This window comes from Lygodium microphyllum, chromosome 18, assembly GCF_053477565.2.
Source record: "Lygodium microphyllum isolate KBCC chromosome 18, Lygodium_microphyllum_v1.1.10, whole genome shotgun sequence".
In the NCBI taxonomy this organism is placed as follows: Eukaryota; Viridiplantae; Streptophyta; class Polypodiopsida; order Schizaeales; family Lygodiaceae; genus Lygodium; species Lygodium microphyllum.
The window spans coordinates 57,587,718-57,614,980 of NC_141152.1; the positions used below are offsets into that span (position 1 = coordinate 57,587,718).

A 27,263-nucleotide genomic window follows, 5' to 3' on the forward strand; every position below is an offset into this window, starting at 1 on the left:
GTAGTTCCTCATTGTGTGGCTTCTAGCTTTTCCTCATGTTGCTACCCACTCATTTCTCATCACCTCCAGCTGCTGCCATGATTATTTGTAGGCTGCACACACTTGCATTGGGTTCGAGCTGCTGTCACCATCACTCCAGCCCTCTCTTCAACTGCTGCAGCCCTTGTTTGAGTGTCCCTAGTTGCTACCTACCTGTAAGTCGCAAAAACGGGATTAAGGTTGGATGGAGGGTAGCATGTCTATTTATAGAAAGTTTGGGTCTTGCCAGTTAGGGTTTGTCCTTACGGGACACAAGCACTCTCTAGGAACATATTTCTTTTCAATAAAAGATTTAAATTATTACTTAATCAAGTTTTGGGGTTGTTTTAATAAAGCTAATGCATTTTTAGCTCAACATCAGTGACTAGGCTTCTTCGTTCTAGGCATTGAGGAAAAAGTTTTGCTCTTGTGAAAATCCCTTTACGGGCTAAAGCAAGCTCCCCATTCATGGTACCATAGGATGCATCAATCTCTTAAAGAACATTCTTTCTATCCATGCTCCTATGTTGCAAATCTTTACATTCATCACTCTTCAAAGGGATATGCTGTGTGCTTTTGTATGTAGATGATCTTATTATCATTGCCTTAGATTTTGCTACTATATCTTCCATTATAGCACAATCAAGCTTCGCATTTGAGATGATTGACCTTAGTCACCTTTCTTATTCTTGGGGCATAGAGATTGTGTAGCACTCTTGATGGTATTTTTTTGTCAAAACAAAAATACACCATTTAATTAGTGGATGAATTCCTCCCTTAAGTTGTTCGTCTGGTGGCTACTCCATCGGATGCAACTTTCAAATTGAGGGGTTTGGATGCTCCACCTTTTGATAAGTATAACTATTGTTAGGTAGTTCGGAAACTTTTTTAGCTTTTTCACATTCATCTTGACCGTTCTTATGCAACCTCCGTCCTTAGCTAGTTTCGATGTACCAATTTCCAAAGCAGTCTCATTGGAATAGTTGTTTGTGTGTTTCGAGGTATATTGATGGTACTTATGCTCATGGCTCGCATTTTAGTTAGGGATTAATGTTGCAAGGCTACACCAACTTTGATTGGGCCAAGGACTTGGATACTTGATGCTCTCATAGCGGCCCCATGTTCTCTCTTGGGTCAACATCCATTTTATGGTTAAGATGAAAGTAGGAGATTGTTGCTGTATTGTTTGCTGAGTCTAAGTATTGGGGATTATATGATGGTGCCATGGAGGCCGTTTTCTTGAGGAGGTTCATTGCAGAGCTGCAGTTTCCTTGTGAGGCTCCTTTGGTGCTCTACTACATCAACTAAGGTGTTGTAACACTTGTTGGCAACCCTATCTTCTGCAACAAGACAAACCACATGGGGACTGATTACCACTTCACCCAAGAGCACGTCGATCAAGGAACCATTTTCCTTGTTTTTGTGCCATCATCCAAGAATAAAATTGATTTGCTATGAAGTGATCTTGGAGCATCTTTGCAAGCAAATTGGTTTTGCTCCACCCTTCCCTTTAACACTGAGAGGGGGTGGTTTCTTCGCTTGGTACTTACAGAGATTTGATCATTGTATCTGTTTCATGATCTCCTTGTATCATCATTTGTTTGTATTAGGATGATTGTTGTTGTAATAGGGCACTTTGATATGGGAATAATTTTCCTTGGTGAGGGCCTTGTTCAGGTGATACGTGTTGCATTGATGCTTTCCATTTTGTATTATCTCTTGCATTGCTTTGTGTTTTGTAAAATAGCATGTTTGGAAAAAACCTATGAGAGTAGTAATCCCTCCAAAATGAAGACCCTTGCATTCTCCCTTTCTCTCTTCAAAGAATGATTGACCTAGATCAACGCGCGTATCAATCAATACTTGTGGCATTGGCGGCTTTAGCTTATCTATGTAAAGAAATGCTCAACTACAGAATACAAACACAATCATATGACAAACGCTCAGACTGATAAAGAAACACATGGTTAGGGTAACAATGAGTGTCAGAGACAATGAACATAGAAGATGAACAAATGTGGATAATGAATAAATACAATGCTCAATGCAGCAAACACACTATGCAAATTGAATATTGAACCTCAAACTCTTGTGTCTCAAGGACTAGGGTAGAGAGAGTATGAGCTGAAGAGTGTGTTGTACTTTGATGGATCTTGAAATGCAGCAGGCAGCCTTCGAGAATGTTTGGCAGCAACAATTGTAGCTCTGTGATGGTTGGATCAGTGTTAGATAGGTAGGGAGTGCAAAAAACAGCAAGATAGGTAGGGAGTGCAAAAAACAGCAAAACGCAGCAATTGCTGATGTGGCAGTTAGTCAAGGCAGTTGATCAACAAAATGCAGCGGTTGGTTCATGTGGTAGCATAGATGATGATGTAGATAGTAGAATCGTAGTCTCTAGCTGGTCGTACAACTCGATCATGCAACATATTAGCTATGTTGCGACATGTGACAAACTTTGATGAAGTAGAGTGTAGCAGCTTGCGTGAACAAGACTATGGAGGCACGGCTAGGGTTTGCATTGAGCGAACACATTGTACAACCACGACAGAAGCACAATGAGATAAATGCACACACAGAAAGCAAAACTCAAACCCTAAGTGCAAAACTCAAACACAAAAGGAAGAAGGGATAGAAAGAACACAACTCAGAAGTGAATGAATGCCATAAATGAATGTAAGAGTGTACAGTGTGCCCAAGGGCAAGGTAGTGTGTCAGAGAATGACGTCCACTGAAGACGGATCCCAAGTCTATGACCACGAGTTAGAGTGTAGGATGAAGAGGATGCAGCAAATGCAAGTGTCAGGAGGACCGGAGCACCAAACGCAAGTTGGATAGGTGTGAAAGAGGGTTAGTAACTGTTGCCTCATGTTGATGGATACCAAACGCAAGTTGTAGAGGGTTGACACATTCAGTGCATTCTATTGCCAAGTTGTGGTAGCTCCAAATGCATGCAAAGGAGGGTCAGAAACCTGTCGCCAATGTTGATGGAGGAGCGCTAGATGCAGAGGAAGGTGTGGCAGCAGTCGTTGGGGTTGGACAGTTACGTGTGTGGAGTGATGGCTGAAATCTGCACTCAAGGATGAGAAACTTGCATAGAAAGGGATTGAGGCTGAATGGGGGACAGCTTGTCTATTTATAGATGAGGATGGACCCTCCCAAATTAGGGTTTCATTGAACTCTCTCGAACTTGTTAGCAGATATGTCAGCTCATGTGTGAGTTTGTGCATGCAGAGGTTGGGCACATTATTTAGGATATTTAGGCATTTTTATTTGTCATTTGATGGTCATATTTAGCATTTATTGCTGGCCGACCAGCATTGAATGCTGGCCGACTTGACATATTTTATGGCATTATTCATGCCTATATATTCTGGGCTCCTCCTCCTCAGTCAGTCAGTTCACCATCTGGAGGTCTCATGGAGAGAGGAGCCGGTGCTAGTGCCCATGCAGCTAGTGACTCATTGTTGTATGCAATAGCCTTGTGTCTAATATAGGGATTCCACTTCATGAGCATACATCTGAGTTCTCATCTGTATTGTGTTCTTCAGTGTTCTTTCTTTCCCTTTCTCTTTTGTTTTGTGTTTTAGTAGTTTATTATAGCATATGTTTACGCTTCCATTGCTGCTCCACTTTTGACAGAATTGCTCCCTATTTTAGGGTTTTCATTAAATTAAGCTTTTTTTGGGGCTGTTTAAGTGGCTAATCAACATAGAATGCATTTGAGAGACATCAACTATTGCCCACCCTTGGCTCAGCTTGAGCCTCACCTTTCCCACCCTCCACTACTCAAGTTCGAGAGGCCACCTCTGGGAGTTCTTTGACATCTTTGATATCCCAGATACCTTCTCTAGTGCGACCGACGGCACTTCCTTTGCAATCAGATGATTCAGAGTCCGTGATCCGTGAGTTTTTATATTCTCTATCTCTCGCAAAGAGGAAATGTACTCTTTTTGCCCTCTAAGGGAGGTCCTACTTCTTCTTCGGCTTCAGAGGGGACCCCTACACCTCTACCCTTAGGGGAGGCACCTACTCATCTCATGAAGTTCATCACCCATCATTTACTCTTTTAGAATGGTTGTCCTCAAGTAGTCGTTTCACCTATTGATACCTAGGATCTTCAAGTACCACCTAGATCAAGGCCTTGGAGATTTAGGCACGACTTGGTGACGAGACCTTTGAATTCCTTCTAGCATAAAGTTACAAAGCTAGTGGCTTCTCTCCTGAGGTGGAGTCAAGTTCTACAGTTCATCCCATCTACTGTTCCCTACTACAGGTTCCCTTTCAGATGGCAATCTTGGATCTCTGGGATCCTCTACATCTTCGTTGTCTCTCTCTTCGCTCCTCTTTCTTCATTCCTTTTTAGGCCTCAAAGGGGGTGTTGAGAAACCACTTCTTGAGTTTCCATTGACAACCCCAAAAAAGGTTGTGCCCACATTTTGGCTGCTTTTTCAGTAGGCACCCACACAGTGGTGCGCCACCCTAGATAGCTTATGCCTATAAATGGGAAGTCACTTTATTCATTCTTCACCACCACCAAAACCACCTCAGTCATTCTTCCCCCGTCTTTCTTTGTCACTTTGACACTCTTCCGTCTTCTCTTCACGACTGTCCGTACCCCTACTAGAGAACATTGCAGTTCATGGTCACCCTTCCTCTTCTCCTTCAGGTGCCCTATTCCCTCATCATCAAGTCTACGCTTGGAGGTCTTTTGTATAGGTGGCGACCTTCTTTCCTTGCTAGTGACATCTCTTCTCCACCAGATGGCATTAGTCTGTGTATGTTTTGGATCTTCTCCACTTGGCAACAGTCTCCACCTATTGGCGTCAACATCTACCTTGCGTTTTGCACAAAGAAGGCTCCCACAATGTGCATTTTCCATCATCAGGCATCGCCTCCACATCTGACAACCTTTCCCACATAGGCATCAACATTCTACAGTCTGCATTTTCCGCATTTTAAACTCTGGCATTTGTACTACGATTCGCTCCCTCAATAGTTTGTGATCTAATATCCTCTTTGTTGATGGCATCAAAGGACTGCGTTTGCTCCCTCAACAGGTGTCCTTCATCTTCCAGTGATTACCTTGATAGCCCAATTAGCTAAATAGCTTGAACTGAGATATGGTTTGCAAATAGGGTGTGCACAGTAGAGATAAGACACTTGCAAGCTGCAAAAACGAGATTAAGGTTGAGTGGTGTGCAATCTATATATTTATAGACGGTAGGGTCCTCCCAAATTAGGGTTTGGCTTATGGGACATAGACACTTTCTAGGAAAACTTTTTGTTAAATGATAGTTTTGTAATTTAGTTAATAAGCTTGTTTTAGGATTGCTTTAAATGACTAATTAGCATATAGTGCATTTTTAGCTCAGCACCCCCTCTTAGGTGCAAAACTTGAAAAAAAAGGCATTGTATAAGTCCAAGTCTATTTATTTTCCTTTTTATCCCAAGGCATCCTACCCCCTCTTAGGTGCAAAACTTGAAAAAAAAGGTATTGTATAAGTCCAAGTCTATTTATTTTCCTTTTTATCCCAAGGCATCCTACCCCAAAGCAATTGCGGCATCATGCAAAGTGTGCACGCCAGCTGCCTAGTGACCTATCAACACTATAAAAGTGATGGTTATCTTACCAAGGGAGCCCAAGTGACCTACCAAGACTACAGAGGCGATGGTTATCTTGCCAAGGGAGCCCTAGTGATCACCCTAGAGAGGCCAAGGTATCAAATAGAAGGTACTCGTTAGCTGCTGAGTGGTCTATGAGAAACTATAAAGATAGATGAAACCACAATGGATTTTTTTTTTTGGTAGTTTTTTAAGGCCTTTTAACCTTTAATTTGATTTAGCATTGAGTGAGGGTTTCCAATCAATGTTTGTCCTATTGAGTAATTTAATCAATGTTTGTCCTATTGAGTAATTTAATCAATGTTTGTCCTATTGAGTAATTTGTCTCCTTAAGGGAGAATACAAAGGGATGATCAATAAGCTTAACCCAAACACCATTGGGTGTTGGTGATGAAGGATAAAATAGCGAAGATGCTATGGCTATGGGGGTGTGACATTAATGTGACATTAAAAGTGATATTTAATGTCACGTTAAGGTCATAAATATGGAATGTGACATTAAAAGTGACATTTAATGTGACATTAAGGTAAATCTAGGGGAATATGCACGAGAATGACCGTCTGGGCTCTTGGGCGCCTGAACGGGGTTAAGGGGAGCCTAGAGAGTAAGAGAGTCGAATAATAGTAGGACTCCAGAGAAGTGGACGGCTGGCAAAGGAATACGAGTGAGAGGTGCCAGCACTTATCTAGGCGTGGTTGGGAGGAGAAGAATCACTCGTGCTCAGAGGTTTCATCGTTTTTTTCCTGTCTTTCCCGAAGTCATCTTTCATTGGTATCAGAGCCTATGGTTCAATGGCCAGATTCGTCGTTCGTCAGATCGTCAGTCATTCGTCAGATCGTCAGTAGTCCGCTAGGTCGTCAGTCGCTCGCCAGGTCGTCAGCCCTTCGCAAGGTCGCGTGAGTATCTGGTGCCGTGAAAATGCGACGGGCCGTGAAGAAAAAAAGTGAGACGTGCCACGTCACATAAATGTGACACGTTACGGGCAGGAAAAAGGTTCAGACGAAACGACCAGGCGTGGGTCGCGAGGACCAGGCGTGGGGTCGCAAGGAAACGGGACACGACTGCAGTAGACAGAGGCGAAATGTGAAACGTGACACGATTGTTGTCACGACTGCTGTGAGATGGACATGACACGACTGTTGTCACAACTGCTGTGAGAGGGACAGAAGAATGTCATACACGACTGAAGTCAGGAAATTGAATTTCCAGCATGACTGCTTTACTGCTCTAGTCTGGGAAGATAAAATTTGTTCATTGCTCTTCGGGGTTCTTTCCAAACCAGCAACCACCGCCTGCCATTAAAAATCAGGGAAGTACTTTACTTTGACACGACTGCTGTGAGAGGGACAGAAGAATGTCATACACGACTGAAGTCAGGAAATTGAATTTCCAGCATGACTGCTTTACTGCTCTAGTCTGGGAAGATAAAATTTGTTCATTGCTCTTCGGGCTTCTTTCCAAACCAGCAACCACCGCCTGCCATTAAAAATCAGGGAAGTACTTTACTTTGTATGCAAATTTCTTATTTTTGCTTTCCAATTCCAGTGTATTAATGGCAGAAAAAGGGAAAGAAAGGGTAATGGAAAGCTCTAGTTCTGGGGACCAACCTATGGTAGATTCCCATGAACTAGAAATACAAGAAGAACAATGGGAATAATTTTTTGCTATGCGAGTGCAATTCGATGATCTTACTGCTCGTGTGCAAACTCAGGGGGTTCAAATGGAATTTTTAACTCAAACACTTACTGAAATAAAATCTCAATTAACTTTATTGTTGGAAAGAGATAAAAATAAGATAGAAATCTCAGATGTCCCATCTTCATCGAAAGATTTAGATGTGACTATGCGAGATCCTAAGGAACCCTAACCTTACCATAAATTGAGGGATAATCCAGTTCTAAAGGATATGAAACCACCTCAATTTTATGGGGAGGAAAAAGATAGGAATAAAGACACAATCTTTAATTTCCTCCAAAAATGGGAAGATTTACATAAATTAAAAAATACCCCACCACATCTCCAAGCACTGGAGGCTAGTTTAACTTTGGGGCCCAAAGCATATAAGTGGTGGCGAACTTTAAAGGAGGCGAATAAAATACCTGAAACCTGGGCTCAATTTGAATCTGTCTTTTTGAAAGAATTTCTTACTGAAAATGAAATGGAAAGAAATTGGGAAGATTGGGATTATGTTAGACAAAAGGGAAGACCCCTGCTGACATATCTGGAGGAATATTGTGAGATAATCCTCAAACTGGAAGGAATAGATGAATTCCAAAAAACAAGAGGATTCGTTAGGGGACTAGATAAAGCCTGTAAAAAGGAAGTAAAACGGAGTTTACCTAAGACGCTGGAAGAGGCAATTAAATTTGCATTAATTTATGAAGATAGTATGTGTCCAGGTACACTCACTAGTCTCACTGATACGGAGCCCAAGTCTAAGGAATTGGAAACCTCAAAATTTGTGGAAAAATTTAAAAGGAAAATGCCATTTTTAAAGGGTAAAAAACAACCTTTTGAAAAGAAACCATATATGAGGCCAAAGTTAAGTCCTGATGACTTTGATAAGGCCAAAAAAGAAAAGTTGTGTTTCAATTGCCTATCCCCTAACCATGCTGCTTGGAATTGCCCTCAAAAGAAAAAGAGGGAAGACAAAGGAAAGGATAAGGACAAGGGCAAGGGAAAAGAAAAACAAATCCATGTAGTGCAGACCTTAGAATTAAAGGGCCATGAAAAGTATAAATCTTTAGAGGTCTTGCACATGGATGTACAACATAAGTGTTGTATGTCAACTTCTATGTGGCAGCCTACTTTTGGGCCACATGATTTACTTAGAGTACATGGATTGATAGCTGGAAAAAGGGTTAGAGTCATGATTGATGACTCTGCCACACATAATTTTATAAATTATGCACTTGTCAAAAAATTGAAACTTCCCCAACAAAACAGTGAGCATCAATATGTTGTTCGTATGATGCAAGGCCAAGACAATAAAATATGGGATACAATGGTATCCAATTTGGAAATTGAGATTCAAGGATATAAAGATAAGCTTGATTTCCAAATAATGAACGTGGAAAGAGTTGATATTGCTCTAGGGAGGGAGTGGCTATGGGGATTGGAACCATCCTTAAAACGTAGCTATCACCATAATACACTGGAATTTGAAAGGGATGGTAAGACTTTTGTCATTCAAGGTGAACATGAAGTATCTGATAATCCTTTGCTGTGTTCTACTGAAGTTCAGAAGCTGATAAAGAAGGAAGTTTGTGAGGTATATATGCTATGGTCTCTTCCTGTACATAATACTTTTACTTTCTATAATATAAAGCAACAATTTTCTTATGTTTGTGAGTTGAATGTTAATAATGAATTGAATAGTTTGTTAGATGATTTTAAAGATGTGTTTCCTTCTGATTTACCAAGTGGCCTTCCACCAGATAGGGGTGATATAAATCACCCAATTGATATAAATAAGGATACACACCCAATTTCAAAACCACCGTATAGGTTAAGTGAAACACAGCATCAAGAAGTTGAAAGACAAATTAAGGATTACCTGGATAAAGGGTTTATTCAACCCAGTAATTCACCTTGGGCTTCACCAATTTTATTGGTAAAGAAAAAAGATGGTTCTATGCGACTTTGTGTTGACTATAGACCACTTAATAGAATAACGGTGAAGAATAAATTTCCTATGCCCAGAATGGAAGATCTTTTTGATCAATTGCAAGGGGCAAAATTCTTCACAAAGATAGATTTAAGATCAGGCTATTACCAAATAAGAATTAAGGCACAAGATGTTTCCAAGACGGCATTTCGTACTAGATACGGACATTATGATTTTTTGGTGATGCCTTTTGGCCTCACTAATGCACCAGCTACCTTTATGAAGCTGATGAATAGTGTTTTACGGCCCTATCTAGGACATTTTATAGTAGTCTTTTTGGATGATATCTTGATCTTTAGTAAATCAAGAGACGAACATTTGGAACACTTACAATTAGTATTTCAACTGTTAAGAACACATTCCCTTTATGCGAAGAAAACTAAACGTGAATTCTTTGCACAAGAGGTCAAATATCTGGGCATATTATCTCAAAAGAGGGAATCAACATGGATCCAGAAAAAGTAAGGGCAATTATTGAATGACCACCTCCAAGGAATCTGGAAGGGCTGCAGATCTTTCTAGGTTTATCTGGATTTTATCGTAGATTCATTCGAGATTATGCCAAAATGGCTGTTCCAATGACAGACTAACTTAAAGGGAAAGGGAAAAGTTTTAATTGGGGAACAGACCAAAATGAAAGTTTTCAAAAACTTAAGGTAGCTATTGCTACAGCTCCAGTACTATTAATAGTGGATCCCAACAAACCATTTGTGGTTGAAGCTGATGCCAGTGATAAGGCAATAGGTGCGGTCTTATTACAAGAAGGTCGATCAGTTGCTTTTGAGAGCAAGAAATTAGACCGTGCAAAACAGAATTATTCTGTTTATGAGAGGGAGCTGTATGCAATAGTACATGCAATGAAGAAATGGATGCACTATTTGTATGGTGCTAAACTTTTGATTTTATCGGATCATGAAAGCATTAAGTGGCTTAATGATCAATCGGATTTACACGGGCATAAAGCCAGATGGGCTGAACTCCTCCAAGAGTTCGACTATGAGATAAGATATAGAAAAGGAAAGTATAATATAGTAGCTGATGCACTTAGCAGAATGCCCATCATTAATGAATTGAGTTTTACTGAGTTCACTTTCAAGTTGCTTGAATCTTTAAAAGGGAAATGCCAGGTTGATCCGGCATATTCCAACATATGGGAAGCAATAAAAAATGGGGATCCAAATGAAAGTGCTTCTACTGAGGAAGGAAAATCTGAGGATGTTCAACAAGGAAATGGAGCATCAGGGGTTGCTGAAACTGGATTCAAGTGGAAGAATTTTACCATTGATAATGGTTATTTACTCTACAAGGGTAGGGTATGTGTCCCGAAAGATACAGAAATAAGGCGCCAGATACTCTTTGAGTGCCATGATACCCCTAGTGCGGGACATCCAGGAGTTAATAAGACTTATAGTCTTATTAAAAGGCAGTTCTATTGGCCTGGAATGAATAAGGACGTCCTTGACTATGTGGTCAAATGTAATAAATGCCAGGTTAATAAAGCTGAAAGATTAAAAATGGGAGGACTTCTCCATCCATTAGAAATTCCTTCGGGAAAATGGGAGAGTATCTCCATGGACTTTATTGTTGCTTTACCTAGAACACAGAGGGGGCACGACTCTGTGTGGGTGATTGTGGATAGGTTAACCAAAATGGCTAGGTTTATTCCAACTTCAACTGATGTTAAAACACTAGAATTGGCTAGATTGTTCATAGAGAACATATACCGATTGTATGGCCTTCCGGCAAATATAGTTTCTGATCGGGATAGAAAATTTGATAGCCATTTTTGGCGTGCGGTATTTAGGAAATTGGATACTAAACTTAGCATGAGTACGGCGGATCATCCGCAAACAGATGGGCAAACTGAAAGGGTTAACCAAATTCTTGAAGATATGCTTAGTGCATATGTAAGTAAAAGGCAAACTAATTGGGAAGAGTATTTACCGATAGCAGAGTTTGCATATAACAGTGCCAAGCACTCTTCCACTGGATATAGTCCATTTATGTTAATGTATGGGTTTTAGCCCAGAGCTCCTTTTGTAGTAGGACTGCATAAGGAAAAGGTTTAGGCAGCTAAATACTTTTTGGAGGATATGAATAGTATGTTAAAATTTGCTCAAGAAAATATTAAAAGAGCTCAAAATCAAGCTAGAGCATATGCAGATCCTCACCGAAGAGACATCTCCTTTGAAGAAGGAGAATTGGTCTATCTTAAGGTGCCTGAACAAACTAAAACTATGAAAAAGGGACAATGTCCAAAGCTTTCACCAAGGTATTGTGGTCCTTTCATAATACTCAAGAGGGTGGGAGAATTGGCTTACAAGCTCCAACTACCTGTTGGTAGTAAAATACATCCAGTTTTTCATGTAAGTAAATTAAGGAAGAAGCTGGGTGATTTGGATAATCTAATCTTAAATGATGTTATTGAGGAGCTATTCTATGACCAATCTAATCCACATGAACCAGAAAAAATATTAAATGTTTGTAATCGACGAACAAGGAATACTATTTATCAGGAATGTTTGGTTAAGTGGAAAGATTGTTCAGAAGAAAGCTCAACATGGGAGCGAGTAAGTACTTTAAAGAAAAGGTTTCCCGACTTACAGTTAGACCTTCCAAGTATCGTTTTCGAGGACGAAACCGATTCTTAAGGGGAAGGAAATGTGACATTAATGTGACATTAAAAGTGATATTTAATGTCACGTTAAGGTCATAAATATGGAATGTGACATTAAAAGTGACATTTAATGTGACATTAAGGTAAATCTAGGGGAACATGCACGAGAATGACCGTCCGGGCTCTTGGGCACCCGAATGGGGTTAAGGGGAGCCTAGAGAGTAAGAGAGTCCAAGAATAGTAGGACTCCAGAGAAGTGGACGGCTGGCAAAGGAATACGAGTGAGAGGTGCCAGCACTTATCTAGGCGTGGTTGGGAGGAGAAGAATCACTCGTGCTCAGAGGTTGCATCGTTTTTTTCCTGTCTTTCCCGAAGTCATCTTTCAGGGGGATGTGTGAAGAAGCAAAAAAGATGGATGGAAGCAAAGGGAAACTGCCCTAGCAGACTCCTATATGAGTTGCCACAAACATGGTGGTCGAAAGTCGATCACTCTAAAGAATAGAATGCCAATGCATGCGGTAATGCAAATCATCATGCTCATGCAAAATGCTATGCGATGGTGTCACTTAGATAGTGCTCTTGTAGGGGAGTTATTCACTTGTGGAAGCACCCTTTTATAATCATAGCCAATCCAAAGGATGTGGATAATGATATAATATGTAAAAAAAAAAAAAGTGGGTGTAGCAAAAAATGAACCAAAATCTTGTCACCCTCAAGAAAAGAAGGTTGCCCTCTAAGTGTGGAAGGAAAAGCCAGAGGGAATCGCCCTCTTCTTGTCAATCTGAAGTAGTAGGGAAGGGTGTATTCGCATCGATCTTGAGTAGAAGATATTAAGGTGGTAGTGGATGTTTGCCCACAAAGATTAACATGAATGAATCTCAAGGGTGCCTCGACTCTGTGGAATGGTGTGTGGTGCTGTTTTCGGAATCGACAAGTTTGAAAAATATCCTTCGATAGTTTAAGGTGGGGAAGACTCTCAACCATCTAATAGTCTCATAACTCATAGAGTGAGTCATACCCAAGGTATCTGAAGTGATAATGCCAAATATGCTCATTGTTCGTAGGCTTCCATGTGGTGGCTAAATCTTGGAATCAACGAAACTCTTGAGTCCTCTATGGTTGGTTGGGAAAGGAATCGAGTCATCATGTAGAGGCCATTAGGATGTGTCTTACCTTGCACAATCACTAAACCAGTCTAAGAGTCTATGATCTCGATTGTGATCGCAGTAAAGAAACCTACTCGCCCCAATCGGTAAGCTGGTGAACGGATAAAATATCGCACTAAGTTGGGGGACATATACATATCGTCCAACAAAGCGGGATTCTGACCCTTGTTGGTATCAAACTTGAAGTGACCTAGACCACGGATCTTGATGGAGTAGTTATTCCCACACTGAATATTCCTTGCTGGCTATAGGGGCTTGGGAGACAAAAATGTCTTGGTTAGGGGGCGGATCCATTATTGACAATTCAAACAGGAAAAGATGTGCTCACTTGGATAGAGTGGGCCTCTACAATCGCCTCTTTAAGAGGTAACTCAAAATGTGGACTAAACACTTTAACGAGACGACTCAAAATGTGGACTAAGCACATAGTTTCTAATGCCTGATGAGAAGGGCCTCATGGCATGCTGTAGACAAGGTGGGCCTTATGTCAAACACGCAAATCAGACATGTCCTTTGGAGTTGAGAAGGAAATTGGTTGTGATGGTTGACTAGTGGCAGTGTGGGTTTGACCTCTCCATTGCCCCTGATTTTGGTTGCCATCACCTTGCTTCCTTTGTTGAGGGTTCCCAGAGTGAGGCGTGGAGTTTTGAGTTTTAGGTTTGGGTTGGGTATCTCTTGCCTTTTTTAAAAAATAATTCTCATCTATCCTCGTCTTCTTTCTAACGTGGATTCCCATGCAGATCGTAATATAAGAGGCTATTTCCTATTCTTATCTCGTCATTTTCACCACAAAAATGGGACGTGCCTACTATGGCCATTTGTTTGAATAGTTTTTCCTTGTCCTTTTTCAACGATGGTCTTTTCAGAATTCCTCAACTTTGAAAATTAGAATCAAGTTGTGCCTCCGAGAGAGAGAGAGAGAGAGAGAGAGAGAGAGAGAGAGAGAGAGAGAGATGTTAAAATACTGAGAATGCATGCTATGGAGGATCATTGATAACCATAATGAGATAGAAGCATTGACAAGGAAGAACAACTAATATTATCCAAGCAAAATGCAAGTACAACTGATTGATAATGACTGATGAATGAGTGTGGGGATGAGTGCCTTTATAGGCTTACAGTAGGTGGTATTGGTAGGTGGAGATAGGTGGAAAGGGACCATGGTATTCAACAACCGTGGTTTTAATAAACCGTGCATACATGACCTAGTCTAAAGCTTTATTTGCAGTTTGTTTATTTGCCTTGTTTGTCCCATACAAAGAGGCTATGGTGGATGTGATTGCACATTTCTTAACGAGAGAGAGAGAGAGAGAGAGAGAGAGAGAGAGAGAGAGAGAGAGAGAGGGAGTTGGTGAAGCGATGGCAGATCTGGTTCCCCCCTGACCTGGTGACGTGCGTCTTGCCCTGTGCGCTGCGGGAGATCTCCCCTCAGACCTGTGTGCAATTCATTCTTGTTAAGAAGACTGCTAGGGTTTGCACTGAGGACACACGGAGTGTACAACCACGACAGAAATACAAAGACACAGACACAGACACAGACACAGAGGGCAAAACTCAAACCCTAAACGCAAAACTCAAAACTCAAACCCTAAACTCAAAACTCAAAACTCAAACACAAACAGAAGAAGGGAGAGAGAGAACACAACTCTGAAGTGAATGAATGCTGTAAATGAATGTAAGAGTGTACAGTGTGCCCAAGGGTAGAGCAATGTCGGAGTGTGACGTCCACCGAAGACGGATCCCAAGTCTATGACCACTAGTCGGAGTGTAGGAGTGCTGAATAGTGAATGGTAGCAGGCTGGTCACCAAAACGCAGCAGTCTGGAGACTGAAAACTGGTAAACGCAGTAGTGTACCACCGATGGGGGGCTGGAAACTGTGCACAGTCTGCTGTAAACAGCAGGCTGAAACAGTGTCTGAGAGTGTTAGGGCCTGCAATGCTGAAAACACAGGCTGGCTGACCCTGGAGATGATGGACAGCAGGCTGAACAGCAGTCTGGGACAGGTTGGAGCAGTTGCCAGCAGCTGAGAGCTGTCGCCTACAGCAATGGATAGGCTGAAGATGATGTGGCTGCAGTCGATGATGGCTGGACAGCAGATGGAGGTGGGCTGCAGGCTGCAGGCTGGAAACTGGGCGCCAACAGCAGCAGAGGGTATGTGGGCTGGTGTAACCTGCAAAACAAGGATAATTGCTGAATGGGGGCAGCCTGTCTATTTATAGATGTGGAAGGGTGCCCCAAAAATTAGGGTTTCTACTAAACTTTCTCGAACCGCTCCCCGTTTTAGGGTTTCCACTGAACTCTCTCGAATCGCTCCGCGTTTTAGGGTTTTACTCTAAAAGAGCATTTTTAGTGTGTTTTGGGGCTGTTTAAGAGGCTAATCAGCAAGTAATGCATATTTTAGCTCAACAATTATGCCTTGACGTCAACATCGAGCCGTGTCCTCGAGTTTTCACCCTGCCAACTTGTAAGTACCTTGCCGACCTGCATAGCCTACTGGTGTGCGACGTGCCGTTCTGGGTCACCTTGCTGTGAGAGAGAGAGAGAGAGAGAGAGAGAGAGAGAGAGAGAGAGAGAGAGTGGGTCCCTGCTTGTGTGCTCCCGTTTGGCTCATTTTGATCTGCTCGTGCCCTGCCCTGCCTGCGAATAGCTGTCGCCTTGTATTGCATGCCCTTCTTCCTTGTGCTGCCTTGCTCTGCGACAGTGTAAGAGAGAGGGAGAAAGAGCGTGAAGGCCACTTCAGACGCCCTGCTTATTAGCGAATTGTCAGTTCGCAGTTCCAAGACCTGCGCAGAGAGCCTGTAGCATATCCTGAGGTTGTGCAGAGTGAGAGAGAGAGAGAGAGAGAGGAAGAATTTTGGGATCGGAATCTGCTTCCGCTATGGCAAATCTGTAGGAATCTAATGGTATCGATATGGCCTTTCTCGATCAGTAGATCGGGCAAGGGAATGACAAAGACTTGGTTGACTCGGATGGTGATTTGTTGGCTGATGAACCCGGGCCATTGCTGGATAGTGAAGAGATGGACAAACGTCATAGGATATCGGTTGAAGAACCTGCGTTCGGCTCGACTTTGCCTCAGCCTGAGGTTCATGTTTCGTGTCCGCAACCTAATGGGTCTTTACAGTTCATGCTGGCCACTGCTTATGTCCACTGCAATGAGGATAAAGCTAACACATTACCGGAGGGGGATCAAGTAGTAGTAGTCATGGGAACCGACTTGGTCCTACAACAAATAGCTACTTTCCATGAGGGGGCAGCCATATTTTATTTTACTGAAAGTACCCCTTTGATCACCAGAATTCGTAGTTGGCTACAGTCTATGCTTGCCAGTTCTGAACAATGCCCAGATGATGCTTCAAGGCATATGCAGGTTCCCCTGGTTGAAGAGATTTATGATGGCCCAAAGGGGTTCTTTGAGGTTCTTTTTCATTCTGCGGAAGTACGGGCTCTTGTTATGCAACACGTTCCTTTGTTTATGGATGGCAACTAGTTCATGTGGTCCCTTGGAGGCCCATGTTTGAATTTCAAGACATGCTGAGACAGGTATGCCCAATTTGGGTAGAGGTGGTGGATTTTCGTGCGCATCTTTGGAGGCTCCTCCCTATGGTACTAAGAACCCTTGGTGAGGTTTTGGTGGAACCTCAGCTGGCTTCGTGCAATAGGAATAGGGCATGTATGCTATGGGATACAGGCAAACCTCGCCTGACAAAAAATCGTTTTGAAGTTTCAGGCTTACAAACGTTGGTGTATGAGTTGAAATGGGGTACTTTTGCAGGACACTGTTTCAGATGCGGCCAGTTGGGCCATTTCGTTTCGGAATGCGACAAAAATACGGAGGTAGTGCAGGGCCCTATGGATCAAGATATGGAAATGCAAGACCACCACCCTCAGCAGATGATTCAGCGAACAATACCTTATCCAGAGCAGCTTCCCCAACAAGGTCGTGAGGAAGGCAAGAAGAATGATCCTTAGGAGGGTGGGGAGCGTCCTTCGATTGCGGTGGGGCGGAATTCGTCTCCTCGAGAGGATTCTTGGGTCATTGTGGTTTGTTGTAATGCTAGGCAAGATTCTTGATTGAATCCTCCCCATCCTCTGCCGCCCCCAATCACTCAGACCTTCCAACGTAGAGGTAAGGGGTCTTATATGAAACCTCAACCTTTGCATACTCTGGCAGTGGAAGATAGAAGGACTTCTGATTCAGCCTTGCGATTTGATGCTCGTGGAAGGCTTGTGCCTCCTTGGGACGTTTTTCGCTCCCAGCAATTGCAGTTTCCTTCTCGAGCTTTGATTGCAGGTTTGGAGAGGGCAGATCTTGTAGATGTTATACATACTGAAATGGAGAGATTCCAGGCTGCCAAGGCTATTGATGTAAAAGGGAAAGAAAAAGCGATGGTTCAGTAGTTTTTCTTATTTTTTGATTGATCATTAAACTTGCTTTGTGGAATGTGAAAGGTATTTCTTCGGGCAGCAAGCAGTATCGGTTGTGGAAAGTTGTGCTTGCGGGAAATTGGGATGTTTTTTGTGCTGTGGAGCACAAACAACATTCTTTGGCTGGATCTTCTTATGTGTATAAGGATTATGTGGTTTTTTTTAGTGGTCGTGCTCCACATAAATCGGGAGTTATGTTGGCTGTCAAATCCTCCCTGCAACTAGCATTGGTTTCTCGAGATACTCGCGGCCAATTTCTGATCCTCGAAATATGTTATGAGGGGGAGTTTTTGTGGATTGTAGGCGTGTATGTTCCTTCTAATGCAAGGGATCGTCGTTAGCTTTGGGATGACCTGCAATGGCTTGGCTTGGCTCGTCAAGGCTTTGTTATGTGTGATTTTAATGCTTGTGTTTTTGCAGATCAGGTGACCTCTCCGCATTCGGTTATGGATGGTCTTGCGCTGGCTTGGGATGCTCTTGCAGCGGCATCTTTGAAACAGGACATGTGGTCTTGGATATATCCATCACAAGCTGAATATACTTATCGCTCTTTTCAGTATCCAGATACTTGGGCCAGATTGGATAGGATCTACATCTGCCAAAGTGACTCCTTTCTTCCTCCAGTAACTGATATGCGGGTGGAAAGGCAACATGTTCTGTCAGATCATTACCCTTTGGTCCTGGAAATGAGCCACAGACCTGTTCATGCGTTCAAGGCTCTCCTTGCCCGTTTGCCTCTTCGATTTAATCAATCTTTTTTGCAGCAAAATCAGTTTTTGAAAGGTGTTCAACACCTGATAGCTTCTTTTAGCTTGAAGGTTCTATCTAGAGGGATGGAAGCATGGGCGGTTTTTAGGGATAATGTGCGAGCATTATCCCGACAATATGGTATTCAACATGCTTCCTCGTTTCGAGCTGAATTGCAATATGTTGAAGCTTTATTAGCTCATTCCTTGTCTTTGTGTCAGACTGGGGATTTGGATGATGACTTGCTCACTTGCATTGAATGGATGAAAGGCAGGGTCCAATCTCTTTAGGAAGAGGAATATGCAAAATACAAACTGTTAGCTAGAGCCGAAGCTTTACACGATAACAACTGTCAAACTCATCAAATTTTTACTCGTTTGCATCAGAAATATGCCCAGGAAAATATTGTGCGCATGGGCAAGGTGATATGGTGATTGATCTTGCCTCCATTATTCGGATGACTGTTGACTTTTCTAGGGCCTTGTTGGGTTTGCAAGAGATTCTTTCAGATGCTGTTTTCTCTGCTCGAACATACATTTGTGACCTAGTTAGTAATTAGGTCAAATGAGAATGGGTGAATTTAATGGAGGTTGATATTTCTGAAGAGGAAGTGGAAGAAGTGCTGACTCACTTGCCTCAAAGGAAAAGTCTAGGCTGGGATGGGCTTCCTGATGAGTTGTTTTCAGCCAATGTGCAACTGCTTAGGGACCCATTAACTTGATTGTGTCAGCAGGTGTGGAACTCGGGTATGATGCCTTCGGATTGGAAGATTGCAGTCATCAGGTTGTTGCTCAAGGTTCCCTCTCCGACCTCTTTAAAACAACAGAGACCCATTTCAGTGATGGGATCATTATATAAAATCTTCTCCAAGATTATTGCCAACAGATTACAGAAAGTATTTCCGCACCTCATTCATCCACGTCAATACGGTTTCATTAAAGGTTGTTGCTCAAGGTTCCCTCTTTGACCTCTTTGAAACAATGGAGACTCATTTTAGTGATGGGATCATTATATAAAATCTTCTCCAAGATTATTGCCAACGGATTACAAAAAGTATTTCTGCACCTCATTTATCCACGTCAATACGGTTTCATTAAAGGTCTGAATATAATGCACAACATTTTGAATGTCCAGTTGAGAATTGATTATACCAAAGCTTCTAGCCAGCAGGTTGTTATGCTTCAGCTGGATATTGAGAAGGCATTTGATCATGTTAGCTGGTCATTTTTGCAGCAATCAATGTCTACAATGGGTTTTGGGCCTCGTATGATTTCTCTAGTTGATACCATCAGTCAGGGTGCTGTGGCCCATATTGCTCTTAATGGAGGGATTACAGAGGAAATTGCCTTATCTCGGTCTCTTTGTCAAGGCTGTCCACTCAGCCCCTTGCTGTTTGCTTTGGTAACTCACCCGATGCTCTCTATTGGGATATAAAGGCCCGATAACCTCCGTGTATATAGTACACGCACATTGTACATGTGAACGCACCCTTTATGTGCCCTAAGTATAAATACATTTTATTCTTTGTGTACCAACATATTGTTGGTACACTCTTATCGTCTCGTACTTTCACTCTGCTCATACTCTCTCCAGTCGTCACACTCATTCGTTCACTCCTGCTCGAGCTGCGTCCCTATCGCTTCCAACAACTCGTATCAGAGCCAAGACTTTGCACGCTTTCCAAGATTGAGGCGATGGCTGCTGGGCTTGCGGCAGCAGGTGTGTAGCAGCAGTCAATAGGCGAATGTAGCAAGGAACCAGCAGACCAGTGTGACGAAGTGCTATCATTGTGGTCGGAAGGGCCACAAGAAACCTGATTGCAGGTATTATAAGAAGGAACAAGAGAGAAAGAAGAATGCAAGAGATAAAAAGAAGGAAGAAAAGACAGATGCATCGGAGACAACCAAAGGCAAAGAGAAGGCCAATGTGGCCTCCAGCGTGGTCATAGAAGAGCTTTTAGATACAGAGGCTGATGTATTATGTGCAATTGATTATGATGCCCTTGTATGTCACATGCAGGATATACAGATTACCAAGGCTGATGTGATTGATGCACTCTTGTCAGTTGATGATGGTGTCACTCAGACTTGGATTATAGACTTTGGTGCCTCTTTCCATGTAACTCCTTGCTTGGAGTGTTTTGCTATGTTCAATGCAGGCAGTTATGGAAAAGTGTATCTTGGAAATAACCATGCTTGTAGCATTGATGGGATTGGCACAATACACTTGTCTTTAGACAATGATCAAGAGCTTGTGTTGAAAGATGTCAGATATGTGCTGGCATTAAAAAGAGTTTACTATTTGTTGGTCAGCTTGACTTGCATGGCTACACCACATTGTTTGGTGGTGGTTTGTGGAAAGTGAAAAAGGGTTTCATGCTGATTGCAAAAGGAACCAAGAAGGGCACATTGTATTGTTTGCACTGTAAAGCCTTGAATGGCAAGTTTCTTGTAGGTGCTGAAATTTGCAACCACTCAGAGTTATGGCATAAGAGATTATGCCGTATGAGCCAAAAAGGACTTGATGCCCTTAGCTCTTTGAAGAGGGTTGATGAAAAAGGCTCTAAACTTGATTTTTGTAATGAGTGTCAGTTTGGAAAGCAAATAAAAAATTCCTTTTACTCTGGTATCTCTCGTAAGTCCAATGTCTTGGACTTAGTGCATTCTGATGTATGTAGTATGCTCATGAAATCCTTGGGTGGTGCTGCTTTTTTTTTTCTCCTTTATTGATGATTGTTCCAAGAAGATTTGGGTGTATTTGCTGAAAAAGAAAAGTGAAGTGTTTGCTGTTTTTAAAACTTTTCATGCATTTGTGACCACTCAGACAGGTAGAAAGCTGAAATGCTTGAGAACTGATAATGGGGGTGAGTTCACATGGACTGAATTCAGGTCATTTTGTGACTTACATGGTGTTAGGAGGGAGCTTACTGCCCCCCTTTCTTCAAATGGGGTGGCTGAAAGATATAACAGGACTTTATGTGAAAGAGTGCGTTGTATGCTGTCCACTGCTAATCTTCCTCATGCATTTTGAGGAGAGGCACTCAAAACCGCAGTTCACATTTGCAACCGCTCTCCAAATAGGTCCTTAAATAATGGCATCCCTGAGGAGGTTTGGTCTGGCAAATCGGCCTCATATGACCATTTACGTATATTTGGCTGTGATGCTTTTGTGCATGTTAGGGATGAGCTGAGGAATAAACTTGACCCAAAATCTACCCAAGGCATTTTCACGGGCTATGGTGATGAGGGTGAATTTGGCTACAGAGTGTGGTTACCTCAGTCTAAGAAAATTATTTGTAGCCGTAATGTTGTGTTCAATGAGGCAAAATTGCTGAAAGCCACTTTAGCCTCTAATGAAGATCTGAAAAAGGTGAAATTTCAGAGTTTGCAGCCACCCATTACTTCAGAAAATGAGCCTCAAGGTGCTATACCACAGGTTGAAATTGATGATCGGCCGGCTATTTTTGAGCTAGATGATGATGGACAGCAAATAGAAGCACAAGGAGGTCATGGACAGCAAGATAGGCTTGCTGATTATGAAAATGCAGGTGCTGGAAATGAAAATGAAGGTGCTGTACAGCATGAACAGCATGCTGAAAATGGTTTATAGCAGCAAATGAATGCTGAAAATAATATACCTCCAGATGTAAACCCAATTGCTGAAAATGTTGATCATTGGGTACGTAGGTCTACACGCGTAAGAAGGCAACCACCTAGGTTTGACCCCTCCTTGCATTATGTGATGCTTACAGATGAAGGTGAGCCTCTTACATACAAAGAGGCCAAGTTATGTGAGTTCAGCAGTAAGTGGGAACTAGCTATGCAGGAAGATATTAAATCTCTATATGCAAATGATACTTGGGATCTTGTGTCGTTGTCAAAGGGAAGGAAGCCACTTCCAAACAAATGGGTGTACAAAGTCAAGACAGTTGATGGGAAACCCAAGTACAAGGCAAGGCTAGTTGCCAAAGGTTATGCATAAAAGGAAGGGATTGACTTCCAAGAGGTCTTCTCACCTGTTGTGAAGATGACCACTTTACGTGTGCTTTTTGCTCTTACTGCTGTTTTGGATTTAGAGCTGTATCAAATGGATGTAAAAACAATTTTCTTGCATGGTGACATTGATGAGGAAATCTACATGAAACAGCCCGAGGGTTTTGTAGTTCGTGGAAAAGAGTAGATGGTGTGTAAGCTAAAATGCAGCTTGTATGCGCTGAAGCAAGCACCACGGCAGTGGTACAAAATGTTTGATACTTTTATGCTATCTCATGAGTTTACACGCAGCCATGCAGATCATTGCTTGTACATGAAAAAGGATACAGATGGCGGTCCCATCATACTTGTTTTGTATGTGGATGATATGTTACTAGCTGGGAAAAGAAAGACTAGCTTGGATGCTCTAAAAAATCAGTTGAAATCAGCTTTCTCCATGAAAGATTTGGGGAATGCAGAGCATATTTTAGGCATGAGGATTTGTAGAGATAGAATGTAGAAATTGCTATTTTTATCTCAAGAAAAGTACATTGGAAAGGTACTAGACAGATTTAACATGGTTGAAGCTAAGCCTTTTGGGGTACCCTTACCTCTTTATCTCCAGCTTAGCAAAGCCAACAACCCAAAAGATGACGTGGAAGCAAATGCTATGAACGGAGTTCCTTATGCATCAGCTTGTGGCTCTCTTATGTATGCTATGGTTGCTACTCGTCCAGACATTGCTCATGCAGTGGAAGTTGTTAGCAAGTTTATGTCAAATCCTGGCAAAGCACATTGGGAGGCTGCCAAGTGTATTCTTCGATACCTTAAGGGTACACAAAGAAAAAGTATTTGCTATGTGCAGGGTGCACTTAGTTTGCAGGGTTATTGTGATGCAGATATGGCAGGTGACTTGGACACTCGTAGGTCCACCAGCAGTTATGTCTTTACAATTGTTGGTGGGGCTCTTTCTTGGTGTTCCAGGTTGTAGAACATTGTTACACTGAGTACCACTGAAGCTGAATACATATCAGCTATTGAAACTTCTAAGGAAGCTATATGGTTGAGCAGACTTGTAGATGATCTCAGCATGTCTATGGGTAATGCAGTTTTGGGATGTGATAGTGAGAGTGCTGTGTATCTGGCTAAGAATGCCATGTATCATTCACGTACAAAGCATATAGATGTGCGATATCACTTCATCAAACAGATTCTAGAAGATGGCAAATCACATTGACCAAGATTAAAACACAAGATAACCTTGTAGATGTTCTCACTAAAAGTCTAAGCAGAGCTCAGCACGAGCGTTGCATTCGACTAGTGGGAGTTGGTTAGCTAGAGGTTCATATCGAACCTTTAAGTGGGAGGTTGTTGGGATATAAAGGCCTGATAACCTCTGTGTATATAGTACACGTACATTGTATATGTGAACGTACCCTTTACATGCCCTAAGTATAAATACATTTTATTCTTTGTGTACCAACATATTGTTGGTACACTCTTATCGTCTCGTAATTTCACTCTGCTCATACTCTCTCAAGCCGTCACACTCACTCGTTCAGTCCTGCTCGAGTTGCGTCCTTATCGCTTTCAACACTCTCCTTATTGGATAAGTTGGCAGCTCAAGGTGAGATAGTTCGCTTATTTCTTCCTAGCGGGGATCAGCTGGTGGGCCAATCTTTGGCAGATGATTCTTTTATGTTCCTCAAGGCGGATCGTATTAATGCCAATCGAGCAATGGTGGCTTGGAACCTTTTTGTTTTGGCATCGGGTCTTCACATTAATACTTAGAAATCCACCCTTCTCTCCTGTACGAAGAATGATCTCCAGGCCTTGGGATGGGATGGAATGGAATTGTAATCCCGAGGGGAAATATAACCACACTTGGGATATCCTATTGGTGTGGAGGTTTCTCCCCGTGCCTTGCTGGATTGGATGGCATCCCAAATCCATGACAGGTTCATGTATTGGAAATCTCAGAGTTGGCCTCTACATGTTAGGTTAAAAGTGGCTCAATGCATTATGATTAGTATAATTTCGTTCTTTTTGCCATTGTTGCCTTGGACTAAGAAGTCCCTTTTGGATTTGGTCCAACGTATTAGATTTATGCCGTGGGAAAAGAAAGACAATTGTTTGGGGCAGGTATGGATCTCCTGGCAGCATGTGACCACTCTGAAAAGGATGGGGGTGTAGCTTTGTTGGATGTTAATTTGCATATGGGCGCTTTGAGGTTGTCTCTTTTGCAGAGTCTATGTATTCAGTGTCATCCTTGGTCAGATATTGCCAAATTCTTCATAGAAAAGACTGACATCTCTCATGGAAGCATGGTTATTCATGCTTCCTGGTGGCATATGCTTAATTCTACGAGGCCTGTAAAGGTCTCCCAGTCTTTTCTTCTTTCTCATTTAATTGCTTCTTGGCAGGAGATGCTTTGTTTTGCAGTCTGGCGTTCTCCGGATATTCGTAAGGAGGATAATTTGCTGTAAGGAGAAATATTGGCTTCCTTAAGGTTGTTGGATTGGCCATATAAAGATTTGCAGCGACACAAGTTTAATCGGATGGCTAGGTTAGGGTTGAAGACAGTCTGTGATGGTGTTATTCCTGGGCAGCCTTGCCTTTATTCTTTTAGGCGTATTCGTCAGTACTTTAGGGTGTCTCGTGGATACAGGGACATTTGGTCGTCAATACAAGACTGTCCTCAAAGGTTCTCTCCTTTGCTTGTGTTACAGCCATTGCATCCATGGCGTGATTGGAAGTTTGTGCTTCTTGATGACTTTCAGAAAAGGTCAGCTAATCAGATATACCATCAGATGGTGGAAGCTAAGAGATGGGTCATGGGGAAGGTTAATAAGTTCTGGCATCTCAAGGGTAGCAAAAAGAAGTGGCATGAAAGATTTATCCAGCTTTGGAAGTCTAAGGTTCCATATTAGGGTAAAGTGTTCATGTGGAGGCTGCTCATTGGGGGTCTTCCAATGGGAGAAGTGCTCCGTGCCCGAAAGATCTTTGCAGGGCACTGTGTTTTCTGTACTACATGCGATGAGACATTGCTTCATCTCTTTGTCTCTTGCCTTGTTGTGTGACAGATCTGGAATTTCATTTCCCGTGTGTGGTTCTCGGTGACCCAGCACCGCATATCAGTTTGTTTGTGGATTATGGGAAATATGTCCTCTATGCCCTCTTTGCCTTCAGATTGTTCCTACCTATATTCCATTTCCTTAGATGGACAGCCCTGTGGCATATATGGCATACTTGCAATGCCTTTATTTTTGATTCGGCATTGGGCATCCATGGGCATGTGGCCCGTGTGCATGGATTGGTGTTATGGCAAATCACTTCTATGATGTCAGCTGATCTGGTCCTTCCGGATATTGCTACTCCCTGGTTGGCGATTGTTCACTCTACTCCAGCTGTTCCTTCTGTGTGATTTATTAGAATTGGTTATGTAATAGGTTGTTCTGAGAGCCTGCACGCCTCATGTAAAATTCTACAAAGAGAGTGTGAGAGACGGAGTATGCTGACCTGATGGTCTCATGTAATAGAATGTAAGAGATACAGAGAGAATGTTGACCTGATGGTCTGATGTAAATATTTACTACTTAATTCAATTATCTTCACGAAAAAAAAGAGAGAGATAGAGAGTGTGTGTGCGTGGGAGAGAGAGATTTTCAAGTTGTTTTAGACTACAAGATATTACGAAACAAGAAGGAGAGTTTCTCAAGTTCTGGCTTTTGCAGGGATCCTTGGGAAAGGTAACTATTCAGATAGATCGTGTTGTCATGCTTGGAAAGATCAGTGGGCAGTATCCTCTGGTTCCAGACTCGAACAGGGACGGCACATCCCGAGCCCTTGAGATAGAGTTTGAATGGTCAAACAAATGATGTATAGGAGTCAGACTGTACTTGCCTGTAATTTATGTAACAATATCTAAAGCTTGTACGGTCAAAGGTAAGCTTATTCATTTTTTGGTAATTCATATTCTTTTATGTCAGTTTCTGCCACGTCTTGTCCCCTATTTCCATTGTCTTGAGTGAGTTGTACTTAAACTGGACCGTTTTAAGCCATTGAGGTGAAGTATATGAAGGTAAATTTGTCGTTGATGTACTATGGTTATGCTTCTTGTTAAAATGTCTGCATGTAGGTGTGCTCGAATTTATCTCCTGTGGTTTTGTTTGAAGGTTTTACTGAAGGTCTTTCAAACCAAAGAAGGAAACAAGACAATGATAAAGAAAGTGGAGAAAATCACCAAAACAGGGTTAATAGTCTTATTTTAACCAAATCTTCAAGTTGACTTGAAGTAGTTTTATTAAGAACTACTGGGGCTTTTTGAGCATTTAAGAGTGGACATGGAGAAGAGAGAAGTAATGTGGGAAGAGTGATGTGCACTTAAAGGGATTTGAAGAGAGAGTAGTACCAAATGCTTTTTAATTTCAAAATGTAAGAGTTCTACGAATGTAGGCCAAACTTTCTCTTAGGATTTTAGGGTTTTCTTATTTTTTGTTGTGAAGATACCATAACCAACCTCAGTCAGGCCTTATGGGAGAAACAAAAATCATTGAAGTCACACTTCCAACCTCCCCACTAAGGATTTGCAAGGGTCTTTGCCTTCAATAGGCCAATAATACTTTTACCTATCTGCATATTCCACAAATATCATGAAGAAAGGAACAAATTTTCGCAAATTATAAAAGGAAACTTGGAAATGATTGAAGTTGAAGGTTTTTGTAGACTCTTGAAAATATATATCGTTTGACCAACTGTGATTGATGTTTTAGGTAGAATAATTAATGAATCATCGCTTCTTAATAGTGTGATGATCAATGTTTATTGCATTACATGATATGGTGGAGTGATGAAATCACCTTTACCTTGTCTCAAAGATTCGGTATACTAAAAGCATATGAGACTTGAAGAGCTGTTAATATCTTATTGTTTTTCTCTACATTTCAAAACAACTTTATATGCACTCATTTTTGTCTTGCATGTAAGCATGTGAAATTACAAAGTTTGGAAAGTGCTATTTTGTAA

At 41.9% G+C, this 27,263-nt stretch overlaps 1 protein-coding gene across 1 annotated transcript in view; it reads left to right on the forward strand.

The window, feature by feature from the left end:
* Nucleotides 1–26,333, forward strand: part of LOC148020916 (protein CELLULOSE SYNTHASE INTERACTIVE 1-like) — a 38,010-nt gene extending 11,677 nt beyond the window's left edge. The window contains exon 7 of the mRNA XM_087698735.1: nucleotides 25,973–26,333. Within this exon, the coding sequence (XP_087554861.1) occupies nucleotides 25,973–26,116 (144 nt within the window). The 3' untranslated portion in view covers nucleotides 26,117–26,333. The remainder of the gene's footprint in view (nucleotides 1–25,972) is intronic.
* Nucleotides 26,334–27,263: the final 930 nt, after the last annotated feature.